Source organism: Trachypithecus francoisi, unplaced genomic scaffold, assembly GCF_009764315.1.
Source record: "Trachypithecus francoisi isolate TF-2019V2 unplaced genomic scaffold, Tfra_2.0 Contig01451, whole genome shotgun sequence".
Classification (NCBI taxonomy): Eukaryota; Metazoa; Chordata; class Mammalia; order Primates; family Cercopithecidae; genus Trachypithecus; species Trachypithecus francoisi.
In genome coordinates, this window is record NW_022681432.1 from 2591717 (window position 1) to 2617113 (window position 25397).

General features: G+C 36.6%; 1 protein-coding gene across 1 annotated transcript in view; it reads left to right on the forward strand.

Annotated features, from left to right (window-relative positions):
• Positions 1-25397, forward strand: part of POF1B (POF1B actin binding protein) — a 113668-nt gene that overhangs the window by 785 nt on the left and 87486 nt on the right. Inside the window, 1 exon segment of the mRNA XM_033233305.1 lies at positions 3728-4050. Coding sequence (XP_033089196.1) covers positions 3728-4050 — 323 coding nt within the window.

Below are 25397 nucleotides of genomic sequence, written 5' to 3' on the forward strand. Positions count from 1 at the left end.
TAATGAAGCTTCCGTAAACCCCAAAAGAACTAGGTTCAAAGAGAGCTTCCTGATGGCTGAACACGTGGAGATTCTTAGAGAATGGAGCATACTGAGAGGACATGGAGGCTCTGTGCCTTGCCCTATGCATCTGTTCTATTCGATGTTCTTTTGAATCCTTTGTAATATCCTTTATAATAAACCAGTAAATGCAAGTATGTATTTCCCTGAGTTCTGTGAGCAGCTCTAACAAATTAATTAAACCCAAGGAGGGGGGTCTTATGAACTCCGATTGATAGCTGGTTGGTCAGAAGCACAGGTACAACAACCTAGGGCTTGCGACTGGTGTCTAAAGTTGGGGACAGTCTTGTGGGACTGAGAGTCCTCAACTTGTGAGTTATTATGCTATCTCCAAGTACATAGTGTCAGGATTGAATTAGAGGACACGCAGCTAATGTCCACTGTAGAACTGATCATTTATTAGTTGGGTAGGGAAATAACCCTCACACACCTGGGGTAACGGAAGTGTTCTGTATTGTGAGAGTATAGGAGGAACTGTGTTTTTCCAATAGCCTCAGTAGGTCAAATCAGGACTTTTTCAGATGGCCTTCAAGACAACTCAGTCAAATGTAAATCGTTTCTTTTTTTAAATTACCATTAAAGTATGCAGCAGACATTTCTGATCTTTGCTCTATCCCTTACTCCTATTATCAGTATGATGAATTCAATTTTCTACTTTGTTCATGTATTTACTCATTTGAATTTTTAAAAATGAATTATTTTTGTAATCAAAAGCGAAAAGGATTTTCTTAAGTCTGTTAGAACTGAATTAACTTCTAAAGGGTTACCAATTCTGCCTCCCAAATCCATCGCTGTAAATGAGGCTTTTTCGGTAGTAAGCATAAAATATCTCCATTACTGTGTGAAACAAAAGAACTGTTGGAAATTTAATTAAAGATTATCTGAAAAAATCTGGAGTTAAGAATAAGGAATCAACTCTTACTACTCCATTCACTAATGTTAGAAGGGTGATATAATCATGAAGGATGCAGAATACAGAATGTCAATCCCTTGGATTTTCAAGTGTAAAATAGGGCAAGTGTTATTACTACCTAGAAAGACATATTTATATTTATTTCTTAATCAAAAATGGGCTACCCACACCAACATGGCACATGTATACATATGTAACAAACCTGCACGTTGTGCACATGTACCCTAGAACTTAAAGCACAAAAATAAATAAATAAATAAATAAATAAATAAATAAATAAATAAATTTTAAAAAATGGGCTAGTATGACCATCGTCCTCATAAAGGAGAAAAACCAATTGGAGATATTGATCATGTGATGCACAAGTGAGTTGTCAGAGAAGTAGAAATTTTGGTGACAATGATTAATAAGCCTTTCTGAAGTGAACAATTGTGGTCAACACCTGCTTCATAGTTAGATGTGATTTGCCTGCCAGATAGTGCTTAATCTCATTTCTAATATACTATGCCTAAGCTTCAAGCTCTCTGTCCCTCATACCCAGAGATGGAGAATAGTGATGAATAAGGCTCAAATATTGAGTGAAGGTATCAGCTTTACACACAAATTGTAGCCAAACTATATCAAGGAAGCTGGCTCAAAACACTATATATCCAAGAAATGTGAAGGGCAGGTATGGTCACCAGTTTATGGATAAAGGACATTTTTTTCTTCATCTCAATCTCTTCATTTAGTAGGTCACTTCTTGGCTGCAACAGATATTTACAGTATTCTGTGTGTGCTCACATGAATGCATGTGTGTGTGTGTATGTTTCATTTATATTTTAACATGAATCAAAGCTGACTGGATGATCCCATTTAACACCTACTCTCTGTTCACACATAAAGTTTATTCAAAGTGATACTGCTAATGATAGTAGTAAGTTATTGATCTGATATTTTACCAGGCTGTTTAACATGTCACGTATTTCTAATTAAACTTAATTGATTCTTGAGGAATATCATTAAAATGAGCAAGGATCAGATTTGACAGGTCTGCACTCAGCACACAAATATAAATATAAATATATACTAACTAATATTAAAGTTTTTAAGGGTGATTTTCAGCTTTTTGCACAACCCTCAGCCATAAAAGAAAACCTAAAGATTCCTTTAAAGTCACTCATGGCTAGCATTGCTGAAGTGTTTTTTGATGTTTACATCTAGAATATTTATTAGATAGCAGGATACAGAACAATTTGAGAATTTATACAGCTGTAAAATAGAACAATTTGTGAATTTATCTAGCTGTATAATATACCAGATAAGAACTTAGACTCTAATATGAATCTCCATATGTTAAAAAGCCAGGCCCACCATTTACAGGTTATTTAACTTTGGAAAGTTTTTGAACTCTCCATGTTTCTCACCTATAAACCCTCATAAAGTCACTTCAATGGTGAAATAATTATAATCCACATAAAACCCCTTGAACAGTACCTGACACATAGTAAATAGTAAATCATAACACTTTGTTCACTTGGCAGAAAAAAAAAAAAAAAAATGCTGCTAGCTCCCTGCATGACATTCTCTTTCTCTCTAGAATGGTGGTGGTATGCTAGGTCCTATTGCACATATACACATTAGGAAGATACTTTTTACTAAAGTCACTTTCTATGAGTATTCTGGATTTAAGTGGTGCTGAAGTATATTGCACAGTAAAATCTGAGGGTAAGTAGGCATTATGATCAAAATTTCAAGTAATAATAAATGTAAGTTGTAAACACATTTAAATCTCATTGTGTTAGTTAAGGCACCTCTCAGGACTTGCAGCTCCCTTACTAACTAGATATTAAAAAGTCAGTCAAACTCAGTGTTTCCTAGGGCACATATAAGGGCAGGAGAAATTCCTTTGCATAAAAGAAAAACAACAGATGTGAATGCCAAAATGCAAAGCATTTGTGGAATCTTTAGGTTTTTCTTGACCATCCGCCTTCCTATACAGCAATTCAACCATTTAGACAGATTTCCTTCAATGTATGATAGAAAAGAATACAAGGCTTTGAGTAAGATAAAGAAGTCCATATATTAAACAAAGTTACTGGAAAGAGACCCCTTAGTAATCCTCCTTAACTGCAATTATCAGATGGGTTTTGCAAAAAAATGCAAATTTATCCATGAAAATTGGGGTATTCCTAGACTAATACTCATTATTTTGGCATGGGAATTTGGAATGATAATACTTATGCTGGTAACTACCTTTGCTAAACTTAAGAACCATAAAAAAGACACTTTCATATAACATTTGTGACTTTTTTTCTCTAGCAAGTTTTTTGCATCTTCGTGTCTTTGTGAAGTTTTAAGCCCATGCGCTTGGAAGCTCTGGCTTCATCCCTGACATTCTGCATTTCTGCTCTTCGCAGACTCCTTTACCTACTGGGCAGCTTTGTAGCTATCTCCGTGGCAAGGCAGGGCCTCTCTTGGCATGTAAACCTGCTAGGTGAATCCGCCCCTCAAGGGCGTGTCAGTACCATTTCCTGGAGCAATGTCACAGGGTGGCTCCATTTTCCATTTGAGCTCAAATATTTTGCTGCTTCATCTGCAGCTGCCAGACCTGCTCTTGCTGGTGCTCAGGTAGCTTTCTTTTCTTCCTGGCACCCCTATTGGCAGAGGTTTTTGATAAGTGGTTCTACACGTGTGTCGTGTGTCTCTATGTCTGCCTGCCTGCTTGCTTGCCTGCCTTTTTTTTTCCATTATATTTCTCTGTTTGTTCCTTAGGTAGAGCGTCTGGGAGGTCCCTTGCTGACCACTGGAAGAAGATGAGCTTGAGCTATTGGAGTGAGACGAGCAGCAGCAGCTGTGGAACACAGCAGCTTCCAGAGGTGCTGCAGTGCCAGCCCCAGCATTACCACTGCTACCATCAGTCAGGCCAAGTCCAGCAGCCTCCAGAAAAAAATGTAGTGTATGAGCGAGTGAGGACCTACAGTGGGCCCATGAACAAGGTGGTGCAGGCCTTGGACCCCTTCAACTCCCGGGAAGTGCTCTCCCCTCTGAAAACCACCTCCTCCTACCAAAATTTGGTTTGGAGCGACCATTCTCAGGTACGACAAAGACAGTTACGCCAGACTAGTGGAGAAGAGCAATCTTCAACCTGATTTATCTTCCTTTCTGCTTCTTTGCCTCTATTCTACAGGATATCTTTTGGTGGATTGCAGTTATATATGCCTTGGACAGTCACCCAAATTCATCTCTTGGCTGTTATTTCACTTACTAGTGTCTGTGGTTGTTTGTTTCCGGGTTTCAATGATTTTCATAATCTAACCATAATACAGGAAGGCTCATTTTCTGTTTGATCTGACTGAAAGATCTGATCCAAGGAATACCTTTGCCCCTACTGCAAAGCAGTTCTCAACTTGAGTACAGTAGACTTTTATTAGAACGAGTTCCTACTGATTCACTTCATATCAGAAGCAAACAGGATTTTTGGTATCAAATATGGTGATACAGATACTGTGGTATGTCTGAGTGATAAGCAATTATTTGTGCTCAGCAAAGAGTATAGCTGCTACAGGATAAGTAAGAGGTGCAGATGTCTGAATTGTCATATGTGTTTCATCTTCCAAGAATGACACACTTTTTATTGTACAGCCTAGGTGAATAATTTATGGAATACTTGTAGAAAGATTACTGAAAGAGTGGATATAGGATTGAGGAAGGCAAGATGTAAGCAAATGTTACATGAAAGCTACAAAAGATGGAACTCTAAGACATCCCATAAAATGAAATACATTGTTTCTTAAGAGTTATTCTTAGCACCAATACCTGTGTTAATAACCTTCCCAATAAATGCAAAGTAACACTACAAGACTATGTAAAATTAGCAGCCTTATGTGTATTTTCATCCTCTGATACATTTTACATTAAATTTGCATGTTTTAAGTTTTCTGGAAAATTCTGTCCAAACTGAAATTATGTTTTTAAGATACAAAAATCTCAAAAAACAGTCATTGGGATACGATGCTATGTTACATTATTATTACCAATCAGGAATAATACATATTATCTTTCCAAAACCCAAAAATTTAAGTAGCATATAAAGTAACATTTCTCAATTGGTTGAGAAAAACTCCACTTATGCTGAGGTCAAGGAGAAGAAAAATATAAAAGTCAAAAATACTAGTTTGCATGAGTGATAGAAATAATGCAAATGTACATTCCAATATTCATATTGAGATGCTAATGCAGAACAAAATGAATGCCACCTTTGTTTTATTGCCGCTCAAAAACAATAATGTGAAGGTTAAAAACAATTACTATTATCATAGGAATGCTAAAATCATCCTATCTGCCATAGTTATTTAAACATATTTAGACCCCTTTTTTGTCAACTTGCTAGTAAAAGAAAGGTAAATAGACATTTAAAAACTGAAATTTGACAAATTATAAATATTGACTACAGAACAATTTTTAGGAGTATGTTTTATTATTTACTCCTTGGTTCAACTTCCCCTTTCAGTAACTCAGGATCAAGTTGGCTGAGCTTTTTACAAGATTTTCCTTATTTTAACTGGCATTTGCCAAAGTGACCCTTACAAATGGACTATCTCCATCCAAAAATGTAGTTCACTTAGAGGAGTTTATAAAGAACCGAGGGGTAGAAAGTGCAGCTGCAGAAACTGGGATAAAAGATCAGAATGGAGAGTTCTGTGAAGTCTGGAGTTATTTGTGATTGAAAAGAAAGAAAAGAAGGTGCTGTTAGAAGATGAGAAAGGTGAAAGTTAAGCTATGTGGTAAAGGGAAAAAAAGAAGTATTAATTCCTTAGTGAAACAAGAAGAAATAATATTTGACTATAAATTTTCAAACTGAGTTGGATATCAAAGGGCATTCACAAATCCACTAAAAGAGAATTTGGCAAGACAGCTTTTAGATAGCTGCCACAAAGAATATGACTAGGAAACTCTTCTGTTTTATTTTCCTTTCTCCCTGTTTGTTGATGGAATGGCACTGTGGCATCGTGTAAAGTAGGACTTAGATTTGATTTGAAATTACCTTTATGCTAACGAAATGATTATAATGTGATGGTATGCATAATGTACCATGACAGGCATGAGCAAGCAGTACTTATTACTCAAAAACCTTTAATTCACTTTATGTTTAAGCAGAGTCTATCCTTAATAAACCATGTTTCAGATGAGTTGATGTGTAGCAATTAGTCTAATACCAGAGTTGGTGACCATGGTAGCTAGAAAAATGGATACTACAATCAATGGTTGATCATCATGAATTCAGTTAAACTTTTACTTTGTTTCTGTTTTGTTTTGTTTTTTGCCTTTTGTTCTTGGATGACATTCAGGGAATTCATGAGATTTAAAATAAATATTACCAGTAGTAAAACATGTTGCCTTTGAGAAACCAAAATTGATGCTACTCTGCTTTGCTTCCTGAATCATAATTTTAGGTCATGTGGTAGGCATTTTCAATTTAATCAAATGTTTTTTTTTTTTTTTTTTTGTAGCACTTTAGTAGTTTCCATTTCTAGCTTTTGAGTACACCCTTTTCTTCTCTTAACCTCTTGTGAACTAAAATGGTGTTTATGGATATAAACATATTTTAAATTTCTCCAGATATATAATGTTACTTTGTTTCTTTAATTAAACATATTTTATGTTTTTTGGTTATTATTTTGTTTGATTGATAGGGTGTTTCTCAGAGAAAATTAAATGTAGAAACCAGTTGCTGGTGAAATTTTCTAAATTAATGGTAGAATTAAAATTACTGGGTTTATCTACATGAACAGATATAGTCAAACACAGGTATAATCAAGATCTCAGATGTATTTTAGACTGAATGTGGTCTTGCAAATAAATAGAGTTCTAGAAGCTTAAAGTAAAACAACAATTCTTAGTTCAATCTTTTAAAAAGCTTAGCTGTTAACCTACTGTCATTAACTCAAAATGAAATGCCTTAAATGAGCAACATTGACATGAATTACTCATTGGGCTTACATCCTTTCCTTCCACTAATTAAGGTTTTCATGAAGTTCAAGATATTTTTCATGTATACAGAGCAGCTCTGTTGTGAGAGAGAAAAAATCGATTAAAATATTTTTAAATACCAGTCATTCACTGAATACATGTTTATTAAGTGCCTATTTTTTTAGCAAACACTGTGATTTTCTGGATAAATATCACTGACCTGTCCAGGGAGAGTTCATTTTTAGGACAGACATACAGAGCCTGGTCTGTAGGTATCCCATGTGTCTATCTATATTTCGTTTTAAAGGATTATTTCATGTTGTGACCATCAATATTTTATCAAGTAAAACATGCTTTTGTGAGAGAAGGATTATTTTAGTGTATATGTTATAAGGGTTGCCATTCCTTTGAATTTGAAACTTGCAAACAAACTCTAGAGAGCAGCCTGGGGGAAAATGTGTGTTTATGAATGACCTTTGTTCTCAACAGTTATTCAGTTGGGGCTTACCTTTGTTTATATGATTTTTTTGTGTGCTTTTTCTTTTGTTGCAAAGATTGTGGATAACTCTTCTACTCTTCCAGGATTTCTATACACTATCAGAAAAGTTTCCTGTTCTGTGGGGAGCGGTGCGCTGCTTTGGTAAATTGTTGTTCAAGGGTGTAGTCACTAAAGGGAATGATTGTTCAGGGAAGTAAGTTGCCTGAAAAAAGAATGAGGTCATAGGATAAAGGGGCTGCATTTTCAGCTTTGGTCACCTCTTTTGTGCTTACAATTAAATGAAGCTATAGAAATTGGAGAGTGCAACTAATTGCTGAGTGAAAATGCCCATGGCAATTGTATCTTGTTTAAGGGAGGTCTGATAAATGCTGGGCCTGTTTTCAGTCAAAGGCACTTATAAGCTGTCACGGTGTGTGTGTGGCAAGATATGGGGGTGGCAAGTGGAAGAGAGGGAAACTGTCCTTTCAAGTTTCTTTTCTTGACAATTCATGACAAAACAATTGGGGAATTTGCCACGCTCTTAAGCCCTATTTAAAAGTTAAAACTTTTTCCTGGCTAACACGGTGAAACCCCGTCTCTACTAAAAAATACAAAAAACTAGCCGGGCGAGGTGGCGGCGCCTGTAGTCCCAGCTACTCGGGAGGCTGAGGCAGGAGAATGGCGTAAACCCAGGAGGCGGAGCTTGCAGTGAGCTGAGATCTGGCCACTGCACTCCAGCCTGGGTGACAGAGCGAGACTCCGTCTCAAAAAAAAAAAAAAAAAAAAAAAAAAAGTTTAAACTTTTACAAGTAAATATATTTCAGCCAACATTTTCTTCACACCAGGAGTTATCCCAGTAGAGATCCTTTTTTGATTTTGAATAAAGTATATATACTCATAATTTTTAAAGACAGAAAGCATGCACTGCAAAAAGACTGTATATTTTATTTTCTCTCTGTCTTCTAGTTTTATTCAGAAAAAGAAGAGAAAGAACCCAGTATGGACCTCTTAAATAAGGGATTTGGGTTAGAGAGAAGGAGGAACAGGAAATAGTTCTATTATACATTCAGTTGCTTTCTTTGTATGACAACAGAAGCACAGATTTTATCCTAAATAAAAGAAGTGTTTATTTCATCTAAAGATAGATTATTATAAATAACATGTTTCTTGCTGTATAAGTTCAGTATAACATCTCAACAATAACCTCAGACAGGTGTTTAACTATGTTACATGGCTTTGAAAGATTCTAACAAAAACATCTCCCATACTATTCAGGGAATGTATTCAAATGGATGTTTGCCTTGGCAAATTCTGTCAGCATGAATGTCAGGTGGTTTTTAAAGATACTGCTTCCTTTGAAACTGTTCAGCCTAGAGTGTTTGTAACTCACTATTATTACCTTCAGTGATTCTCATAGTCATTGGGAATAACAGGAGCATACACAAGCCTTCCATGGTTTTCCTTTGTGGAATATTATATTGTATATTAGTCTTTACGTAAAGTTTTAAAATTCAAATTAGACAACGTAAAAGATTACACTTTCATGTTAACAAATTTCCAAATATTTAGAAACAAAGCCTGCACTACTTATGTAATATTCTCTATGATCTAATTATCATTGCCCTCAGTCTCTCTTGTATGTCTTACACCAGGCTTTTGAGCTCTTTGGCCAGAGCTATCAACAGGAAAATGAAACTAACATGTCTTGACTGAAGAGGTTCAGATGTTGCAGTCTAAAGACTAATTGCAGAGAAAATTGTATGAGGAAAATGCCCAAACAGGTCTATGTGGAATGTCCCAGGAAGAGCTGTAAATAAATATGCAATGATGAGGTGGACTTTGGCAGAATAGAACTATGAAGCAGTCTAGTTGGAGTCCCTAGGAATGTACGCTTAGGTTTCAAACTTCTTGGGTTTGTTTAATCCTTGCTTTAAGAACTTGCTAGCTGTATGCCTCCATTGCTTTATTTGTAAAATGGGGCATTAATAATACCTAACTCATAGGATTGTTGCTAGAGTCAAATACGATATTATATGGAGGAAAACACATGGCAAAGTGCCTGACACATAGGAAGTGTTAAATAATGTATTTCCTTGAATAAATCACTTGGCCTCTCAGGACCTCAGTTACCACATTTGTAAAGTAGGAATAATAATACCTTCCTTCAAAACTGTTGTGAGTATTGAATGAGTTAACATGTGAAGATGTCCAGCACAATGTCTGGCATGGAGTTAGCACTCAACTTTCTTTCCTTTACTTGCATTATTGATATCTAAAACTGCAGTCAAAACCCCCCCTTGCTACACAGACAAGATAATAAGCTAAATGAATGGACCCTAAAGTAAAAGTTCCTTTGACACTGGAAAGATGAAGTAAACACATATACTTGAAAGGCTTATTAAGGCTCTACTAACTAAGAAAGGCTGATGAGGAAAAGCACGAAAGCAATTTTCTAAAACCTGTGGTATGTGATCAAAAGACTGAAATAGTAGGAATGTATTTATGATGTTTATTGGAATAAGTATCCTTTAGAAGAGGAATTTGGAAGTTCTCATGCTCTTACAGCTTTTGAACTTGAACCCCAATGTTTGAGATGAAATTTTTAAAATGTGTTTTTTTTTTTCCTTTTTTAAATGTGAAGTGACACCAAGCATTAAAGCTTGCCTGCAGTCTACATCTTCCTTAATTTTTTCTTTAGAGATGCACTTCCAGTATGGTAGTCACTGGCCACATATGGCTATTTGCACTTATATTTAAATTAAAATCAAATAAAATTAAATATTCAGTTCCCCAATCATGTTAGCTTCGTTTTAAGTGCTCAGTAACCATATGTGGCTAGTGGTTGTATTGAGCAGCACACAATAGAGCATTTCCACCATTGCAGAGAGTACTATTGGACAGGTCTATACTTGTAACCACTATGCTATAGTGTATATTTCTGGCCTACACAACTGACTCTTATTTATATTACAGTCTCCAAATTGTATTTCATAATCATTTCCTTGTGCACACTCTCATAAACACCCTAAACTCCTTTGGTACATAAGCCAGGCCATAAATAAGTAATATAAATGAACATTTCAATGTTTTTAAAATATTTTATTTACCAAGAAGGCAGATTATTTTTTGTTCTTCAGAATTTTTAAAATATTTTTCTCATAAATGTTACTGATTATTTTGTATTCTTTTTTAAAATATTTTTCTCATAAATGTTACTGATTATTTTGTATTCTTTTTTAAAATATTTTTCTCATAAATGTTACTGATTATTTTGTATTCTTTTTTAAAATATTTTTCTCATAATGTTACTGATTATTTTGTATCAAAACATAATGTTCCAGCACTGGGCAACAAGTTGATTAATTTTTAGTTATTTAGAGTCATAATATTTCAAGAGAGATTTGATAGAAATATGACGAAGAAATAAAATTGCTTTGTACCTTATTATGCATGATCTCAGTGTATGATCTCAGCAATAAAATGGCATTTGATTTGTAATTAAAAATCTTTTCAAAAACATTCATAATTAGGTTCTGATGTTAGGTTCAAACTCCTTATCTTGATGATGTTAAAGGGCCTCCTTAGGACAGTCCAATCCTACTTTTACAATCTATCTCCCATTACCCACCTCCTTCCACCTTGTGTTCCAGACACTACAGCACTCTATTTCTTGAAAAAACTGAGCATTTTGCCTCCCTCCCTAACCCTCCTTTTATTCACGCCATCACCCACTCTGGTAACATCCACCCTTCTCTCATATCTTTGTTGGAATCCCACCTATCTCTCAAAATTCATGTGGAAAGTTGTTTTCAAAGTTTTCTCAACCCTGAATCTTCTCACCCTCTCCTCAATGTAGTGCTCCAATCCCATCTCCATTCTGGATGTGGTCTCCTTTTAAACCTAGTATCACTTTGCATTATTTAAATATAAAGTGACACAGGTACTTATAATACTAAGTTGTATGTCGGTGGTGCTTCCTCCACACCACCATGGACTGTGCACGTCTTGAGGGTTGAGGTTTTCTTTAAATTAAAGCAAATGTTGGGTAATATAATGCAACTGGAAATTACATGTAAGTTTTTTTTTCTCTCTCTCTCTCTCTCTCCCCCTCTTTCTCTCCTCCCTTTCTGTGATTATGGCTTCCAAAAATGCTTAAATGTGACAACCAGCAGTGACTTTAGGAAAGATATATGACTTAACTAAGATTGTTTGTTAGTTTCACACTTCTGTGCCCTCTCTTTGAAATGGAAAGTAAGACACAAATAGCCTCTGTGAAAAAGAGAACACATAAAATAAACATAAGGACATTATTTAATAAGTTGATTAGTTTACTATTCTAGTTCTTGGGCCCCATTAGGCATCTTGATCTGACTTATTTTTATTTGACTTATACTTTTTTCCCTTATGGACAAATATTAATCATTAATTATTGTGGCAAATGTTGTTAAAGGAGTAGCTATTCTGATCTGTCATTATATCATTTCCCTGGGATCTTGTTGTGATACTTCCTTTAATCAAATTACCTTGAAACTGCTAATTAGTCTGCTTATAGAGATACCCCCTTCACTTCCCATGCTGCTGAATTACTGTCTGTGTGAAGTACTTTTATTTATTGTATCTTCTTAGTTACCTTGTAATTCGTTTAGCATATCATATATGTGCTCAGAGATTCCTTCATAAAAACTACTGCAGGTTGAGTATTTCTTATCTAAAATGCTTTGAACCAGAAGTGTTTCAAATTTAGGATATTTTTTCAGATTTTGGAACATTTGCATATACATTATAAGCTATCTTAGGGATGGGACCCAGGTCTAAGCACAAATCAGTTGTTTCATACGCACCTTATACACACAGACCAAAGGTAATTTTATTTATTTATTTATTTATTTATTTATTTTATTTTATTTTTATTATACTTTAAGTTCTAGGGTACATGTGCAGAACATACAGGTTGTTACATATGTATACTTGTGCCATGTTGGTATGCTGCACCCATCAACTCGTCAGCACCCATCAATTCATTATTTATATCATGTATACTCCCAATGCAATCCCTCACCCTCCCCCCCCCCATGATAGGCCCCAGTGTGTGATGTTCCCCTTCCCAAGTCCAAGTGATCTCATTGTTCAATTCCCACCTATGAGTGAGACATGCGGTGTTTGGTTTTCAGTTCTTGTGACAATTTGCAAAGAATGATGGTTCCAGCTGCATCCATGTCCCTACAAAGGACGCAAACTCATCCTTTTTTATGGCTGCATAGTATTCCACGGTGTATATGTGCCACATTTTCTTAATCCAGTCTGTCACAGATGGACATTTGGGTTGATTCCAAGTCTTTGCTATTGTGAATAGTGCCGCAATAAACATACGTGTGCATGTGTCTTGTAGTAGACTAATTTATAATCCTTTGGGTATATACCCAGTAGTGGGATGGCTGGGTCATAAGGTACATCTAGTTCTAGATCCTTGAGGAATTGCCATACTGTTTTCCATAATGGTGAACTAGTTTACAATCCCACCAACAGTGTAAAAGTGTTCCTATTTCTCCACATCCTCTCCAACACCTGTTGTTCCTGACTTCTCAATGATTGCCATTCTAACTGGGTGAGATGGTATCTCATTGTGGTTTTGATTTGCATTTCTCTGATGGCAAGTGATGATGAGCATTTTTCATGTGTCTGTTGGCTGTATGGATGTCTTCTTTTGAGAAATGTCTGTTCATATCCTTTCCCCACTTTTTGATGGGGTTGTTTGTTTTTTTCTTGTATATTTGTTTGAGTTCTTTGTAGATTCTGGATATTAGCCATTTGTCAGATGAGTAGATTGCAAAAATTTTCTCCTATTCTGTAGGTTGTCTGTTCACTCTGATGGTAGTTTCTTTTGCTGTGCAGAAGCTCTTTAGTTTAATTAGATCCCAGTTGTCAATTTTGGCTTTTGCTGCCGTTGCTTTTGGTGTTTTAGACATGAAGTCCTTGCCCGTGCCTATTTCCTGAATGGTACTACCTAGATTTTCTTCTAGGTTTTTATGGTATTAGGTCTAACATTTAAGTCTCTAATCCATCTTGAATTAATCTTTGTATAAGGAGTAAGGAAAGGATCCAATTTCAGCTTTCTACTTATGGCTAGCAATTTTCCCAGCACCATTTATTAAATAGGGAATCCTTTCCCCATTTCTTGTTTCTCTCAGGTTTGTCAAAGATCAGATGGCTGTAGATGTGTGGTATTATTTCTGAGGATGCTGTTCTGTTCCATTGTCTTATCTCTGTTTTGGTAGCAGTACCATGCTGTTTTGGTTACTGTAGCCTTGTAGTATGGTTTGAAGTCAGGTAGCGTGATGCCTCCACCTTTGTCCTTTTGACTTAGGATTGTCTTGGCAATGCGGGCTCTTTTTGGTTCCATATGAACTTTAAAGCAGTTTTTTCCAATTCTGTGAAGAAAGTCATTGGTAGCTTGATGGGGATGGCATTGAATCTATAAATAACCTTGGGCAGTATGGCCATTTTCACGATATTGATTCTTCCTATCCATGAGCATGGTATGTTCTTCCATTTCTTTGTGTCCTCTTTATTTCACTGAGCAGTGGTTTGCAGTTCTCCTTGAAGAAATCCTTGACATCCCTTGTAAGTTGGATTCCTAGGTATTTTATTCTCTTTGAAGCAATTGTGAAAGGAAGTTCATTCCTGATTTGGCTCTCTGCTTGTCTGTTACTGGTGTATAAGAATGCTTGTGATTTTTGCACATTATTTTGTATCCTGAGACTTTGCTGAAGTTGCTTATCAGCTTAAGGAGATTTGGGCTGAGACGATGGGGTTTTCCAATATACAATCCTGTCATCTGCAAACAGGGACAATTTGACTTCTTCTTTTCCTAACTGAATACCCTTGATTTCTTTCTCTTGCCTGATTGCCCTAGCCAGAACTTCCAACATTATGTTGAATAGGAGTGGTGAGAGAGGGCATCCCTGTCTTGTGCCACTTTTCAAAGGGAATTTTTCCAGTTTTTGCCCATTCAGTATGATATTAGCTGTGGGTTTGTCATGAATAGCTCTTATTATTTTGAAGTACGTTCCCTCAATACCGAATTTATTGAGTGCTTTCATAATGAAGAGTTGTTGAATTTTGTCAAAAGCCTTTTCTGCATCTCTTGAGATAATCATGTGGTTCTTGTCTTTGTTCTGTTTATATGCTGGATTACATTGATTGATTTGCGAATGTTGAACCAGCCTTGCATCCCAGGATGAAGCCCACTTGATCATGGTGGATAAGCTTTTGATGTGCTGCTGGATCCAGTTTGCCAGTATTTTATTGAGGATTTTTGCATCGATGTTCTTCAGGATATTGGTCTAAAATTCTCTTTTTTGTTGTGTCTCTGCCAGGCTTTGGTATCAGGATGATGTTGGCCTCATAAATGAGTTAGGGAGGATTCCCTCTTTTTCTATTGATTGGAATAGTTTCAGAAGGAATGGTACCACTCCTCCTTGTACCTCTGGTAGAATTCAGCTGTGAATCCATCTGGTCCTGGACTTTTTTTGGTGGGTAGGCTATTGATTGTTGCCTCAATTTCAGAGCCTGCTATTGGTCTATTCAGGGATTCAACTTCTTCCTGGTTTAGTCTTGGAGAGTGTAAGTGTCCAGGAAATTATCCATTTCTTCTAGATTTTCTAGTTGATTTGCGTAGAGGTGTTTATAGTATTCTCTGATGGTAGTTTGTATTTCTGTGGGGTCGGTGGTGATATCCCCTTTATCATTTTTTATTGCGTCTATTTGTTTCCTCACTCTTTTCTTCTTTATTAGTCTTGCTAGCGGTCTGTCAATTTTGTTGATTTTTCAAAAACCAACTCCTGGATTCATTGATTTTTTGGAGGGTTTTCTGTGTCTCTATCTCCTTCAGGTCTGCTATGATCTTAGTTATTTCTTGCCTTCTGCTAACTTTTGAATGTGTTTGCTCTTGCTCTCTAGTTCTTTTAATTGTGATGTTAGAGTGTCAATTTTAGATCTTTCCAGCTTTCTCTTGTGGGCATTTAGTGCTATAAATTTCCTCTACATACTGCTTTAAATGTGTCCCAGAGATTCTGGTATGTTGTATCTTTGTTCTCATTGGTTTCAAAGAACATCTTTATTTCTGCCTTCATTTCGTTATGTACCCAGTAGTCATTCAGGAGCAGGTTGTTCAGTTTCCATGTAGTTGAGCGGTTTGGATTGAGTTTCTTAGTCCTGAGGTCTAGTTTGATTGCACTGTTGTCTGAGAGACAGTTTGTTATAATTTCTGTTCTTGTACATTTGCTGAGGAGTGCTTTACTTCGAATTATGTGGTCAATTTTGGAATCAGTGCGATGTGGTACTGAGAAGAATGTATATTCTGTTGATCTGGGGTGGAGAGTTCTATAGATGTCTATTAGGTCCACTTGGTGCAGAGATGAGTTCAATTCCTGGATATCCTTGTTAACTTTCTGTCTCGTTGATCTAATGTTGACAGTGGAGTGTTGAAGTCTCCCATTATTATTGTATGGGAGTCTAAGTCTCTTTGTAGTCTCTAAGGACTTGCTTTATGAATCTGGTTGCTCCTGTATTGGTGCATAGATATTGAGGATAGTTAGCTCTTCCTGTTGAATTGATCCCTTACCATTATGTAATGGCCTTCTTTGTCTCTTTTGATCTTTGATGGTTTAAAGTCTGTTTTATCAGAGACTAGGATTGCAACCCCTGCTTTTTTTTGTTCTCCATTTGCTTGGTAGATCTTCCTCCATCCCTTTATTTTGAGCCTATGTATGTCTCTGCATGTGAGATGGTCTCCTGAATACAGCAGACTGATGGGTCTGACTCTTTATCCAATTTGCCAGTCTGTGTCTTTTAATTGGACCATTTAGTCCATTTACATTTAAGGTTAATATTGTTATTTGTGAACTTGATCCTGCCATTATAATATCAACTGGTTATTTTGCTCGTTAGTTGATGTAGTTTCTTCCTAGCCTCGATGGTCTTTACATTTTGGCATGTTTTTGCAATGGCTGGTACCGGTTGTTCCTTTCCATGTTTAGTGCTTCCTTCAGGGTCTCTTGTAAGGCAGGCCTGGTGGTGACAAAATCTCTAAGCATTTGCTTATCTGTAAAGGATTTTATTTCTCCTTCACTAATGAAACTTAGTTTGGCTGGATATGAAATTCTGGGTTGAAAATTCTTTTCTTTAAGAATGTTGAATACTGGCCCCCACTCTCTTCTGGCTTGTAGAGTTTCTGCCGAGAGATCTGCTGTTAGTCTGATGGGCTTCCCTTTGTGGGTAACCCGACCTTTCTCTCTGGCTGCCCTTAAGATTTTTTCCTTCATTTCAACTTTTTGTGAATCTGGCAATTATGTGTCTTGGAGTTGCTCTTCTGAAGGAGTATCTTTGTGGCGTTCTCTGTATTTCCTGAATTTGAATGTTGGCCTGCCCTACTAGGTTGGGGAAGTTCTCCTGGATGATATCCTTAAGAGTGTTTTCCAACTTCATTCCATTTTCCCCCTCACTTTCAGGCACCCCAATCAGACGTAGATTTGGTCTTTTTACATAATCCCATACTTCTTGCAGGCTTTGTTCATTTCTTTTTCTTCTTTTTTTCTTTTGGTTTCTCTTCTCGCTTCATTTCATTCATTTGATCCTCAATCACTGATACTCTTTCTTCCAGTTGATCGAGTTGGTTACTGAAGCTTGTGCATTTGTCACGTATTTCTCGTGTCACGTTTTTCATCTCTGTCATTTCGTTTATGACCTTCTCTGCATTAATTAGTCTAGCTTTCAATTCTTCCACTCTTTTTTCAAGATTTTTAGTTTCTTTGCGCTGGGTTCGTAATTCCTCCTTTAGCTCTGAGAAGTTTGATGGACTGAAGCCTTCTTCTCTCATCTCGTCAAAGTCATCTTCTCTGACCAGCTTTTCCATTGCTGGCGATGGGCTGCGCTCCTTTGCAGGGGGAGATGTGCTCTTATTTTTTGAATTTCCAGCTTTTCTGCCCTGCTTTTTCCCCATCTTTGTGGTTTTATCTGCCTCTGGTCTTTGATCATGGTGACGTACTGCTGGGGTTTTGGTATAGGTGTCCTTCCTGTTTGATAGTTTTCCTTCTGACAGTCAGGACCCTCAGCTGTAGGTGTGTTGGAGATTGCTTGAGGTCCACTTCAGACCCTGTTTGCCTGGGTATCAGCAGCAGAGGTTGTGGAAGATAGAATATTGCTGAACAGGGAGTGTACCTGTCTGATTCTTACTTTGGAAGCTTCCTCTCAGGGGTGTACTCCACCCTGTGAGGTGTGGGTGTCAGACTGCCCCTGGTGGGGGATGTCTCCCAGTTAGGCTACTCAGGGGTCAGGGACCCACTTGAGCAGGCAGTCTGTCCCTTCTCAGATCTCAACCTCCGTGTGGGAGATCCACTGCTCTCTTCAAAGCTGTCAGACAGAGTTGTTTGCGTCTGCAGAGGTTCTGCTGCTTTTTTGTTGTTGTTTTTTATCTGTGCCCTGTCCCCAGTGGTGGAGTCTACAGAGACAGGCAGGTTTCCTTGAGCTGCTGTGAGCTCCACCCAGTTCGAGCTTCCCAGCAGCTTTGTTTACCTAATTAAGCCTCAGCAATGGCGGGCGCCCCTCTCCCAGCCTCGCTGCTGCCATTTCGGTTAGATTGCAGACTGCTGTGTTAGCAATGAGGGAGGCTCCGTGGGCGTGGGACACTCCCAGCCAGGTGTGGGATATATTCTCCTGGTGTGCCCGTTTGCTTAAAGCGCAGTATTGGGGTGGGAGTTACCCGATGTTCCAGGTGTTGTGTGTCTCAGTTCCCCTGGCTAGGAAAAGGGATTCCTTTCCCCCTTGCGCTTCCCAGGTGAGGCGATGCCTCGCCCTGCTTCAGCTTTCGCTGGTCGGGCTGCAGCAGCTGACCAGCACCGATTTTCCAGCACTCCCTAGTGAGATGACCCCAGTACCTCAGTTGAAAATGCAGAAATCACCGGTCTTCTGTGTTGCTCACACTGGGAGTAGAAGACTGGAGCTGTTCCTATTCGGCCATCTTGCTCCGCCCTCCAAAGGTAATTTTATAAAAATTTTTAGTAATTTTTTGCACAAAACTTTTTACTGCATTTTGACTGGAAACCTGTCAAATGAAGTCAAGTGTGGAATTTTCCACTCGTCGTGTCAAAAACTTGAATATTGGAGCATTTCAGACTTTGGATATTTGGATTAGGATTGTAACCTGTACTACTGCTAAATACTCACCCATACACCAAAACAAACACATTTAGAATTTACCAAGGAAAGGGCTGGACATGGTGGTTCACTCCTGTAATCCCAACACTTTGGGAGGTCGAGGCGGGCCGATCACTTGGGGTCAGGAGTTCAAGACCAGCCTAGTTGGCATGGTGAACTAGCCCCCATCCCTACTAAAAATACAAAAATTAGCCTGGCATGGTGTCTCATGCCTGTAATCCCAGTTACTTGGGAGGCTAAGGCAGGAGAATCACTCAAATCTGGGAGACAGAGTTTGCAGTAAGCCAAGATCGCACCACTGCACTCCAGCCTCGGTGACAGAGTGAGTCTCTGTCTCACAAAAAAAAAAATAAATAAAAAGAAAAGAAAGAAAGAATGAAAAAGAAAGAAAGAACGAACAAAAGAAGATGTTGGGTTCCTGCATGAATTTATTTTAAAATCTTCACAAATTTAATTACACCTAAGAATATGTTCTCTAGAAAATTTGCTTAAATTCCCTATACACATCCCATATCAATTCTCTGCTGCAAAAACCTTCAGTGACACTAAGCATCTATAAATTGCTTAGTCTGACTTTCAAGACCCTCCATGATAGGGCTCCTGTGGAATTTCCTGGAACTCTCCTTCTGGTGTCCTATGTTTTAGCTAAGTGTAAATCATTGTTCTCTAAATAAAGTCTCCAATTTTCCACAGCTATGTCTTTCACTCCATTGCTTTTACATCTGAAATGCCCCTGCTCCTCACCCTCACCAATCTAGACATGCTGAAATGATATAAATTTTCAAGCCTTTCCTCAAATGTAACCTTCTGATCCTCTGATTGTCCCAGGTTGAAGTTAGCTCTTAGCCCTCAGAACTCACCTAGTGAATTTCTTATAGGTCTTATGATAGTCTACTTAATTCCTATTTTTACTCATAGTGTTTATCCCCTACATGATTATAACCATGGGAGGGTAGAGATTATATTCTACTCATCATTTATATCTCCTTCAATGTCACTACACAATCAGTAGTGAAGAAACTGCAAGTTAATAACTTAGTCACATATATAATCAATCCAGTAAAAATAATATTTCATATTAATACATGGGTTTTTTATTTTTCACAACTCTTCCACGTATATGAGTATCTAGTAAACAACTTGCTAGAACCTCAAAAATTAGGTAAACAAGCATTATTATATTTATTGTACAAATTGAACAATGTACAAATAAAGACAATATTCATCGTGTATTATTTGTCTGTTAAACAAATAAGGAAATTGAGACTCGAATAGCTCAAAATAACTTGTCTATTTAGTGCAACTGTTTAGTGGATGCCCTGAGTTTAGAAACCAGCTCCTGATATTTTCATTACATCAGCTATCTCCCTTAATTAACTTTAGATATTCATGATTTCAGTTTAAATTAGTTCACATTTTTTATTTCAACAAAACATTTGATGATTACCCTTACTGTATATTTTCCCATTCTAATGTTCTATTATCAGATTGGAAAATAACAAAAATATATTAGAGGACAAAAATAGTTTTCTCTCTAGTTTTCAAGGTCTTGCTCTGAAATAATCCTAGAATTCAGGGTATATATTAAGTTTGTAACATTTTCCTTTTATCAAAGGAGAATAACACCTTTCAAGCTTCTGCTTTCCCTTCTTTCTCAACTGCACTGAGCTACTCAAAAGCATTCTCACTAAAGTAAATAACTGAGACATTTAGGCCATTTGCACATCATCTGATTTAACTCTGAAAACAGCATATATATATATATATATATATATATATATATAATATATACTTTAAGTTCTGGGGTACATGTGCAGAATGTGCAGTTTTGTTACATAGATATACACGTGCCATGGTAGTTTGCTGCACCCATCAACCCGTCATCTACATTAGGTATTTCTCCTAATGTTATCCGTCCTCTAGCCCCGACCCCAAGACAGGCCCTGGTGTGTGATGTTTCCCTGAAAACAGCTTTTTAAACAAATAGTTGGAAATAAGATATACTTTTGTGAATAATGAATTCTCTAGGGAAACCAGAGTTTCCTAGCTCTGATTTAGGGTGTACAAAGGTATGGACAATTATCTCAAGTGATGTAATGAAATTATACCCAAAACAGACTGATTTTAATCTACTTTGGTCTTAAAATTGGTAATGCCCTATGTACTTCATCAAAAGTAAAGAATGAATAGGAGGAAGAGAGCTATTATAACTTTCCCAAAATTGAAAATCATTACTTGAAGCAGTGCAGGAAAAAAAGGACCTAGATATATTAAAACCAAGCCTACATAATTATAAACCAAATTCTTTTTCTTTTTTCTTTTCTTTCTTTTTTTTTTCTTTCTTTTTTTTTTTTAGCCGGAGCCTCACTCTGTCTCCCAGCCTGGAGTGCAGTGGCGCGATCTCAGCTCACTGCAAGCCCCGCCTCCCAGGTTCAGCCATTCTCCTGCCTCTCCTGCCTCAGCCTCCCAAGTAGCTGAGACTACAGGCGCCGCCACCACACCCGGCTAAATTTTTTTTTTTGTATTTTTAGTAGAGACGGGGTTTCACCATGTTAGCCAGGATGTTCTCAATCTCCTGACCTCTTGATCCACCCACCTCGGCCTCCCAAAGTGCTGGGATTACAGGCGTGAGCCACTGCGCCCAGCCCCAAATTCTTTTTCACCAGACTCTACTTAAAGTTGCAATAAGGTATAATGTTTGTGTATATAGCAAGTCTGACCCACAGGAATAAATGACAACAAAATGCTGAATATTTTATCAGAAAAAGTAAGGTCTTCCTGCAAAATTGAAGAGATTAGATGATAAGAGTATTAAATAAAAACTCAATGGTTTATTGAGTTTTAGAGGCCTGTGAGTACACTCTGTAAATGTATCATGCATTTTACAAGCAAATTCTATTGAGTTTATGGAAGCTTAAATTATCTAATCAAGGCTGTTCTCTCACACAGCCACTTTTGGGTGGGTGTCTTATTTTCAGGCCTCCAACGTTGCTTTTGACAGTGAATACTTTTAAAAGTCCCAGTATTTGACCTGTTATATGCACTAGTCAAACCTAACCATATAATTAGGTTACACAACTTGAAAAACAGAAAATATAATGAGGCAAACGATAAAAGTGGCAAAATATAGTGATTAAGAGAATGAGTTCTGGAGTCATGCTAACTGAGTTGGAATTCCAGCACCTTAGCATTAGCTGTGTAATCTCCGTCTGGTTACCTATCCTACCTCTGTCTAACTTTACTTGTGTATGTAATGGGGTCATAATAGTATCTTCTTTATGGAGTTATTTTGAGTGTTAAAGAGAATGATCTATGTAACATGTTTGGCATAGAAAGCTATTAATAGGTGTTAGTTATCACTATAATCATCGTCAAAGGAAAACAAGACTGACAAGTTTTAAAAATTTGAAGTTGTTTTGTTTGTGTGGAAAAATAAGTTGAGAATGGTCTCACAGAATGTCAGAAATAGAAACAAGCTTAAAGATCCTCTAATCCACACTCGCCCACACCCATGTCCCATTTCTCACACGAGGAAAAAATCTCAGAGAGAGAACATGAGTTGACCAATATTACAAAAGTGGCTAGTAGTATAAATGGGAATAAAATCCAGGGCTCCTGGCTCCAAGTCTAGCACTTTTTCCACTATGTCATGATAGCCACCACCACCCCATTATTGTCTTCAATTATTTGGTCATCAGGAATGTGGGGCTTTGGCACAAAAGGCATAAAAACAAAAAAAAGTGACTGTTCATTGAATTTAATAGTTTCAACATGAAGGATTTAGGTAAGCTATATACAGATGAGTAACAAAATTAAACACTGACTGATACAGGTTATTAAGAAGGAGATTTGGATTGTTATTCCTGGAGTTTTTTTAAAACTAAGATCTCCTTTTCATTCATTCATTCAAAAATATGTTGGATCACTTTCTATGGAATGGTCAATGGCTATTTATGGGATGACTTGCTGCAATCTTGCCTGGATCTTGATGCCATTGGAAGTACCTTTCAACATCAAGATGTTGTTCATTTTGGTCATTTATTCACACCATATTACCTAATTTTGTAGACTTCCAGGGAAAAGGGTTTTTCTTTAGCAAGTCTTTCTGGAATTAATAAACCTATGTTCAGAGAGGTTTTCCCCTTTGTGATCAGCCTAAATCCATACTGATGCAATTTAAATTCATGCTAGTCAATACCATATGTCTAAATATCTTTGACTCATGTTAAGCTACATCTTAATGTTGTAATTCTTGAACGTACTACATTTGTTATCTAATGTTTCAATGAGGGTTGTATGGGAAAACCACATTTGTCTAGATGATCAATTCTAATAATGAAGGATGAAGTAGGGCTAAAAAAATTGAGTATATTATAATCTATGGAATTGATGTTCCAGCTTTCCACATATAAGAAGATTAAATAATTCCTTCATTTTAGGGCAAGACTAGTCTTTGCTTAAATACAACCATTTGCCTTTTAAATCTCTATTATCTCAGCATGTGAGTAAAGTAATTCTGATTATGCTAGCATAAATAAATGTCTTTATCTGTGATGTGTGATATGTGTATATTCCTATTTGTTTTAATTTCTGCAGATTTATAAAACTTCTTAGTACACTTTTGTATCTTAAAAGATAGTCCAGTTGGCTGGTAAGGTTTGCTATGTTTCATTAGCTAATGCCATCATATTTGAATTGGTTACAAGAAGGAGGAGAGAGGTATCATTTCTAAGACAGCTACCAGATACTAGCCATGTATGTAATTGTCTTCTCAGAATGATACTAGCATAGTATTATTAGCCCCAGCCTAAACAGACCAAACATCCTCTAGTCATGAATACCTTCACACACTGCTGGTGGATGTATAATTATCATAGTCAAATTTGGGAAATTAATTGGGCAGTATCTGTTCAAATGAGTAACACACATACTCTATGTCCCAGCAATACCAATTCTGTGTGGAATTCTAAAGAAACATGTTGCACAAGGATGCTCATTGCAGCATAGTGGAAACCTGGAAATAATCTAAATGTTAATCGGCAGTAAAACATATAAACAAGCTGAATACTATTAATTTAAAATAATGAGTTGAAACATGTATCTAGTACATAATACAAGAGATACAGTTTGGTTTAAGTTGCAGAACAACAAAAGCAATAATACTACTATTTATACATAGGTATTTATGTAGACACCTTAACTGACAACAATGGTAACTTCTGGGTAAGTGAGTGGAGGGAAGACGGTCAAGAGAAGGTCTTTAATCTTATCTATATAAATGTTTATATTAAGAATGTGTTCGTGTATTATTTCATAACTAAAGAGCACCCCTCTTTTTTCTTGTCTTCTTGAATCTGCTCCTCTTGGGTCTGTGGGCCAAACATGCCTGCACATGGTTGTATTTATAACCATTTCCCTAAACTGGATAATGTTTACCTGTTTTGTCTAATATCTGTAATTCTCTGCATTTGTCTGAGCAAGTCTTCTCAATTATTAGCAGAAAATCTGGGAACATATGCAAAAGATTCCTAGAAATACTGAGCCAGCAGTCCTGCTGTTGATATAAAGGGTAGGAAGGATGAAAATGTTACAAGTTTGACAAGAACAACAAAAAGAAAGAATGCAGAACATTTAGCAGTTTGAGTAAATGCATAGTCCTGTTTTAAGAACACATGTAACACCTACATTATAGCCATAGTTCTGTATGTGTCTGTCAGTGCTTCCCTTGTAAATTAATGATTCTGATTTTTAATAGTCCCCTTGTTCTAAAGAAAAAAATATTTATACCTTTGTAGGAAAATATCCTGGAGTTGTGCCAATTGATTGTAAATTATGGTAAGGTATGGGGAGATTGAGTAATGCCATCAATTCTTTGCACACTAATGAAGTGATTGCAGTTTTGTTGGTTTTGAGGAAATATGTAAGCAATGCCAGTGTGATGGATAGATTGATCATTTTATTGGACCATTTAAAAAATTATATTATTTCACTTTTACAGATTATTTTTAACAATACAGCCTACTCTTTGAAATTAGACTAGAAGCAGAATAGACAAAGCATAATTAAGAGTCAGCTTGAATTGATTTAAAATTAGTTACTCTTAGTTGAGTTTTCAAAGGTAGTTTGAAATTTACTCTTAAGTTTATTCTTCAAACTACCTTCTTCAAAGGTACTTTAAAATTTATTCTTAAAATTACTCTTAGTTGAGTTTTCAAAGATAGTTTCTTATATTGGTTTGAGAATTACTTTTTCTAAGTTTTATTTTATTTTTAAAATTTTGGGCACATAGTAAATGTATATATTTATGGGGTGCATAAGATATTTTGATACAGGCATGCAATGTGAAATAAGCACATCATGGAGAATGGGGTGTCTGTCTCTTGGTTTGATCATTATTAAAGTTTACATCATTTGATGAGAAATTATTTAATGAGTACAATGTACACTATTCGGTTAATGGTTACTCTAAGAGCCCAGACTTCACCACTATGCAAAATCCATGTAACAAAACTGTACTTGTACCCCTTAAATTTATATGAATTTTTGAAAATAAATAAAACAAATACTGAAAGAAAAATTTTGTTTGATAAAATATTATATCTTGTTAATTGCAAGCATATAATAACATTGAGGTGTATATGAATGCAGAGTTCTTGAAGCAAAAACGAAAAGAATGCAACCTAACAGTGCAAGTAGAATGTATTGCTATGAAAGCACTCTAGAAACTCTTTTATCATTGGATTATGTGAGAAGACAACAAAGTAATTTAGTTCTTTGGAA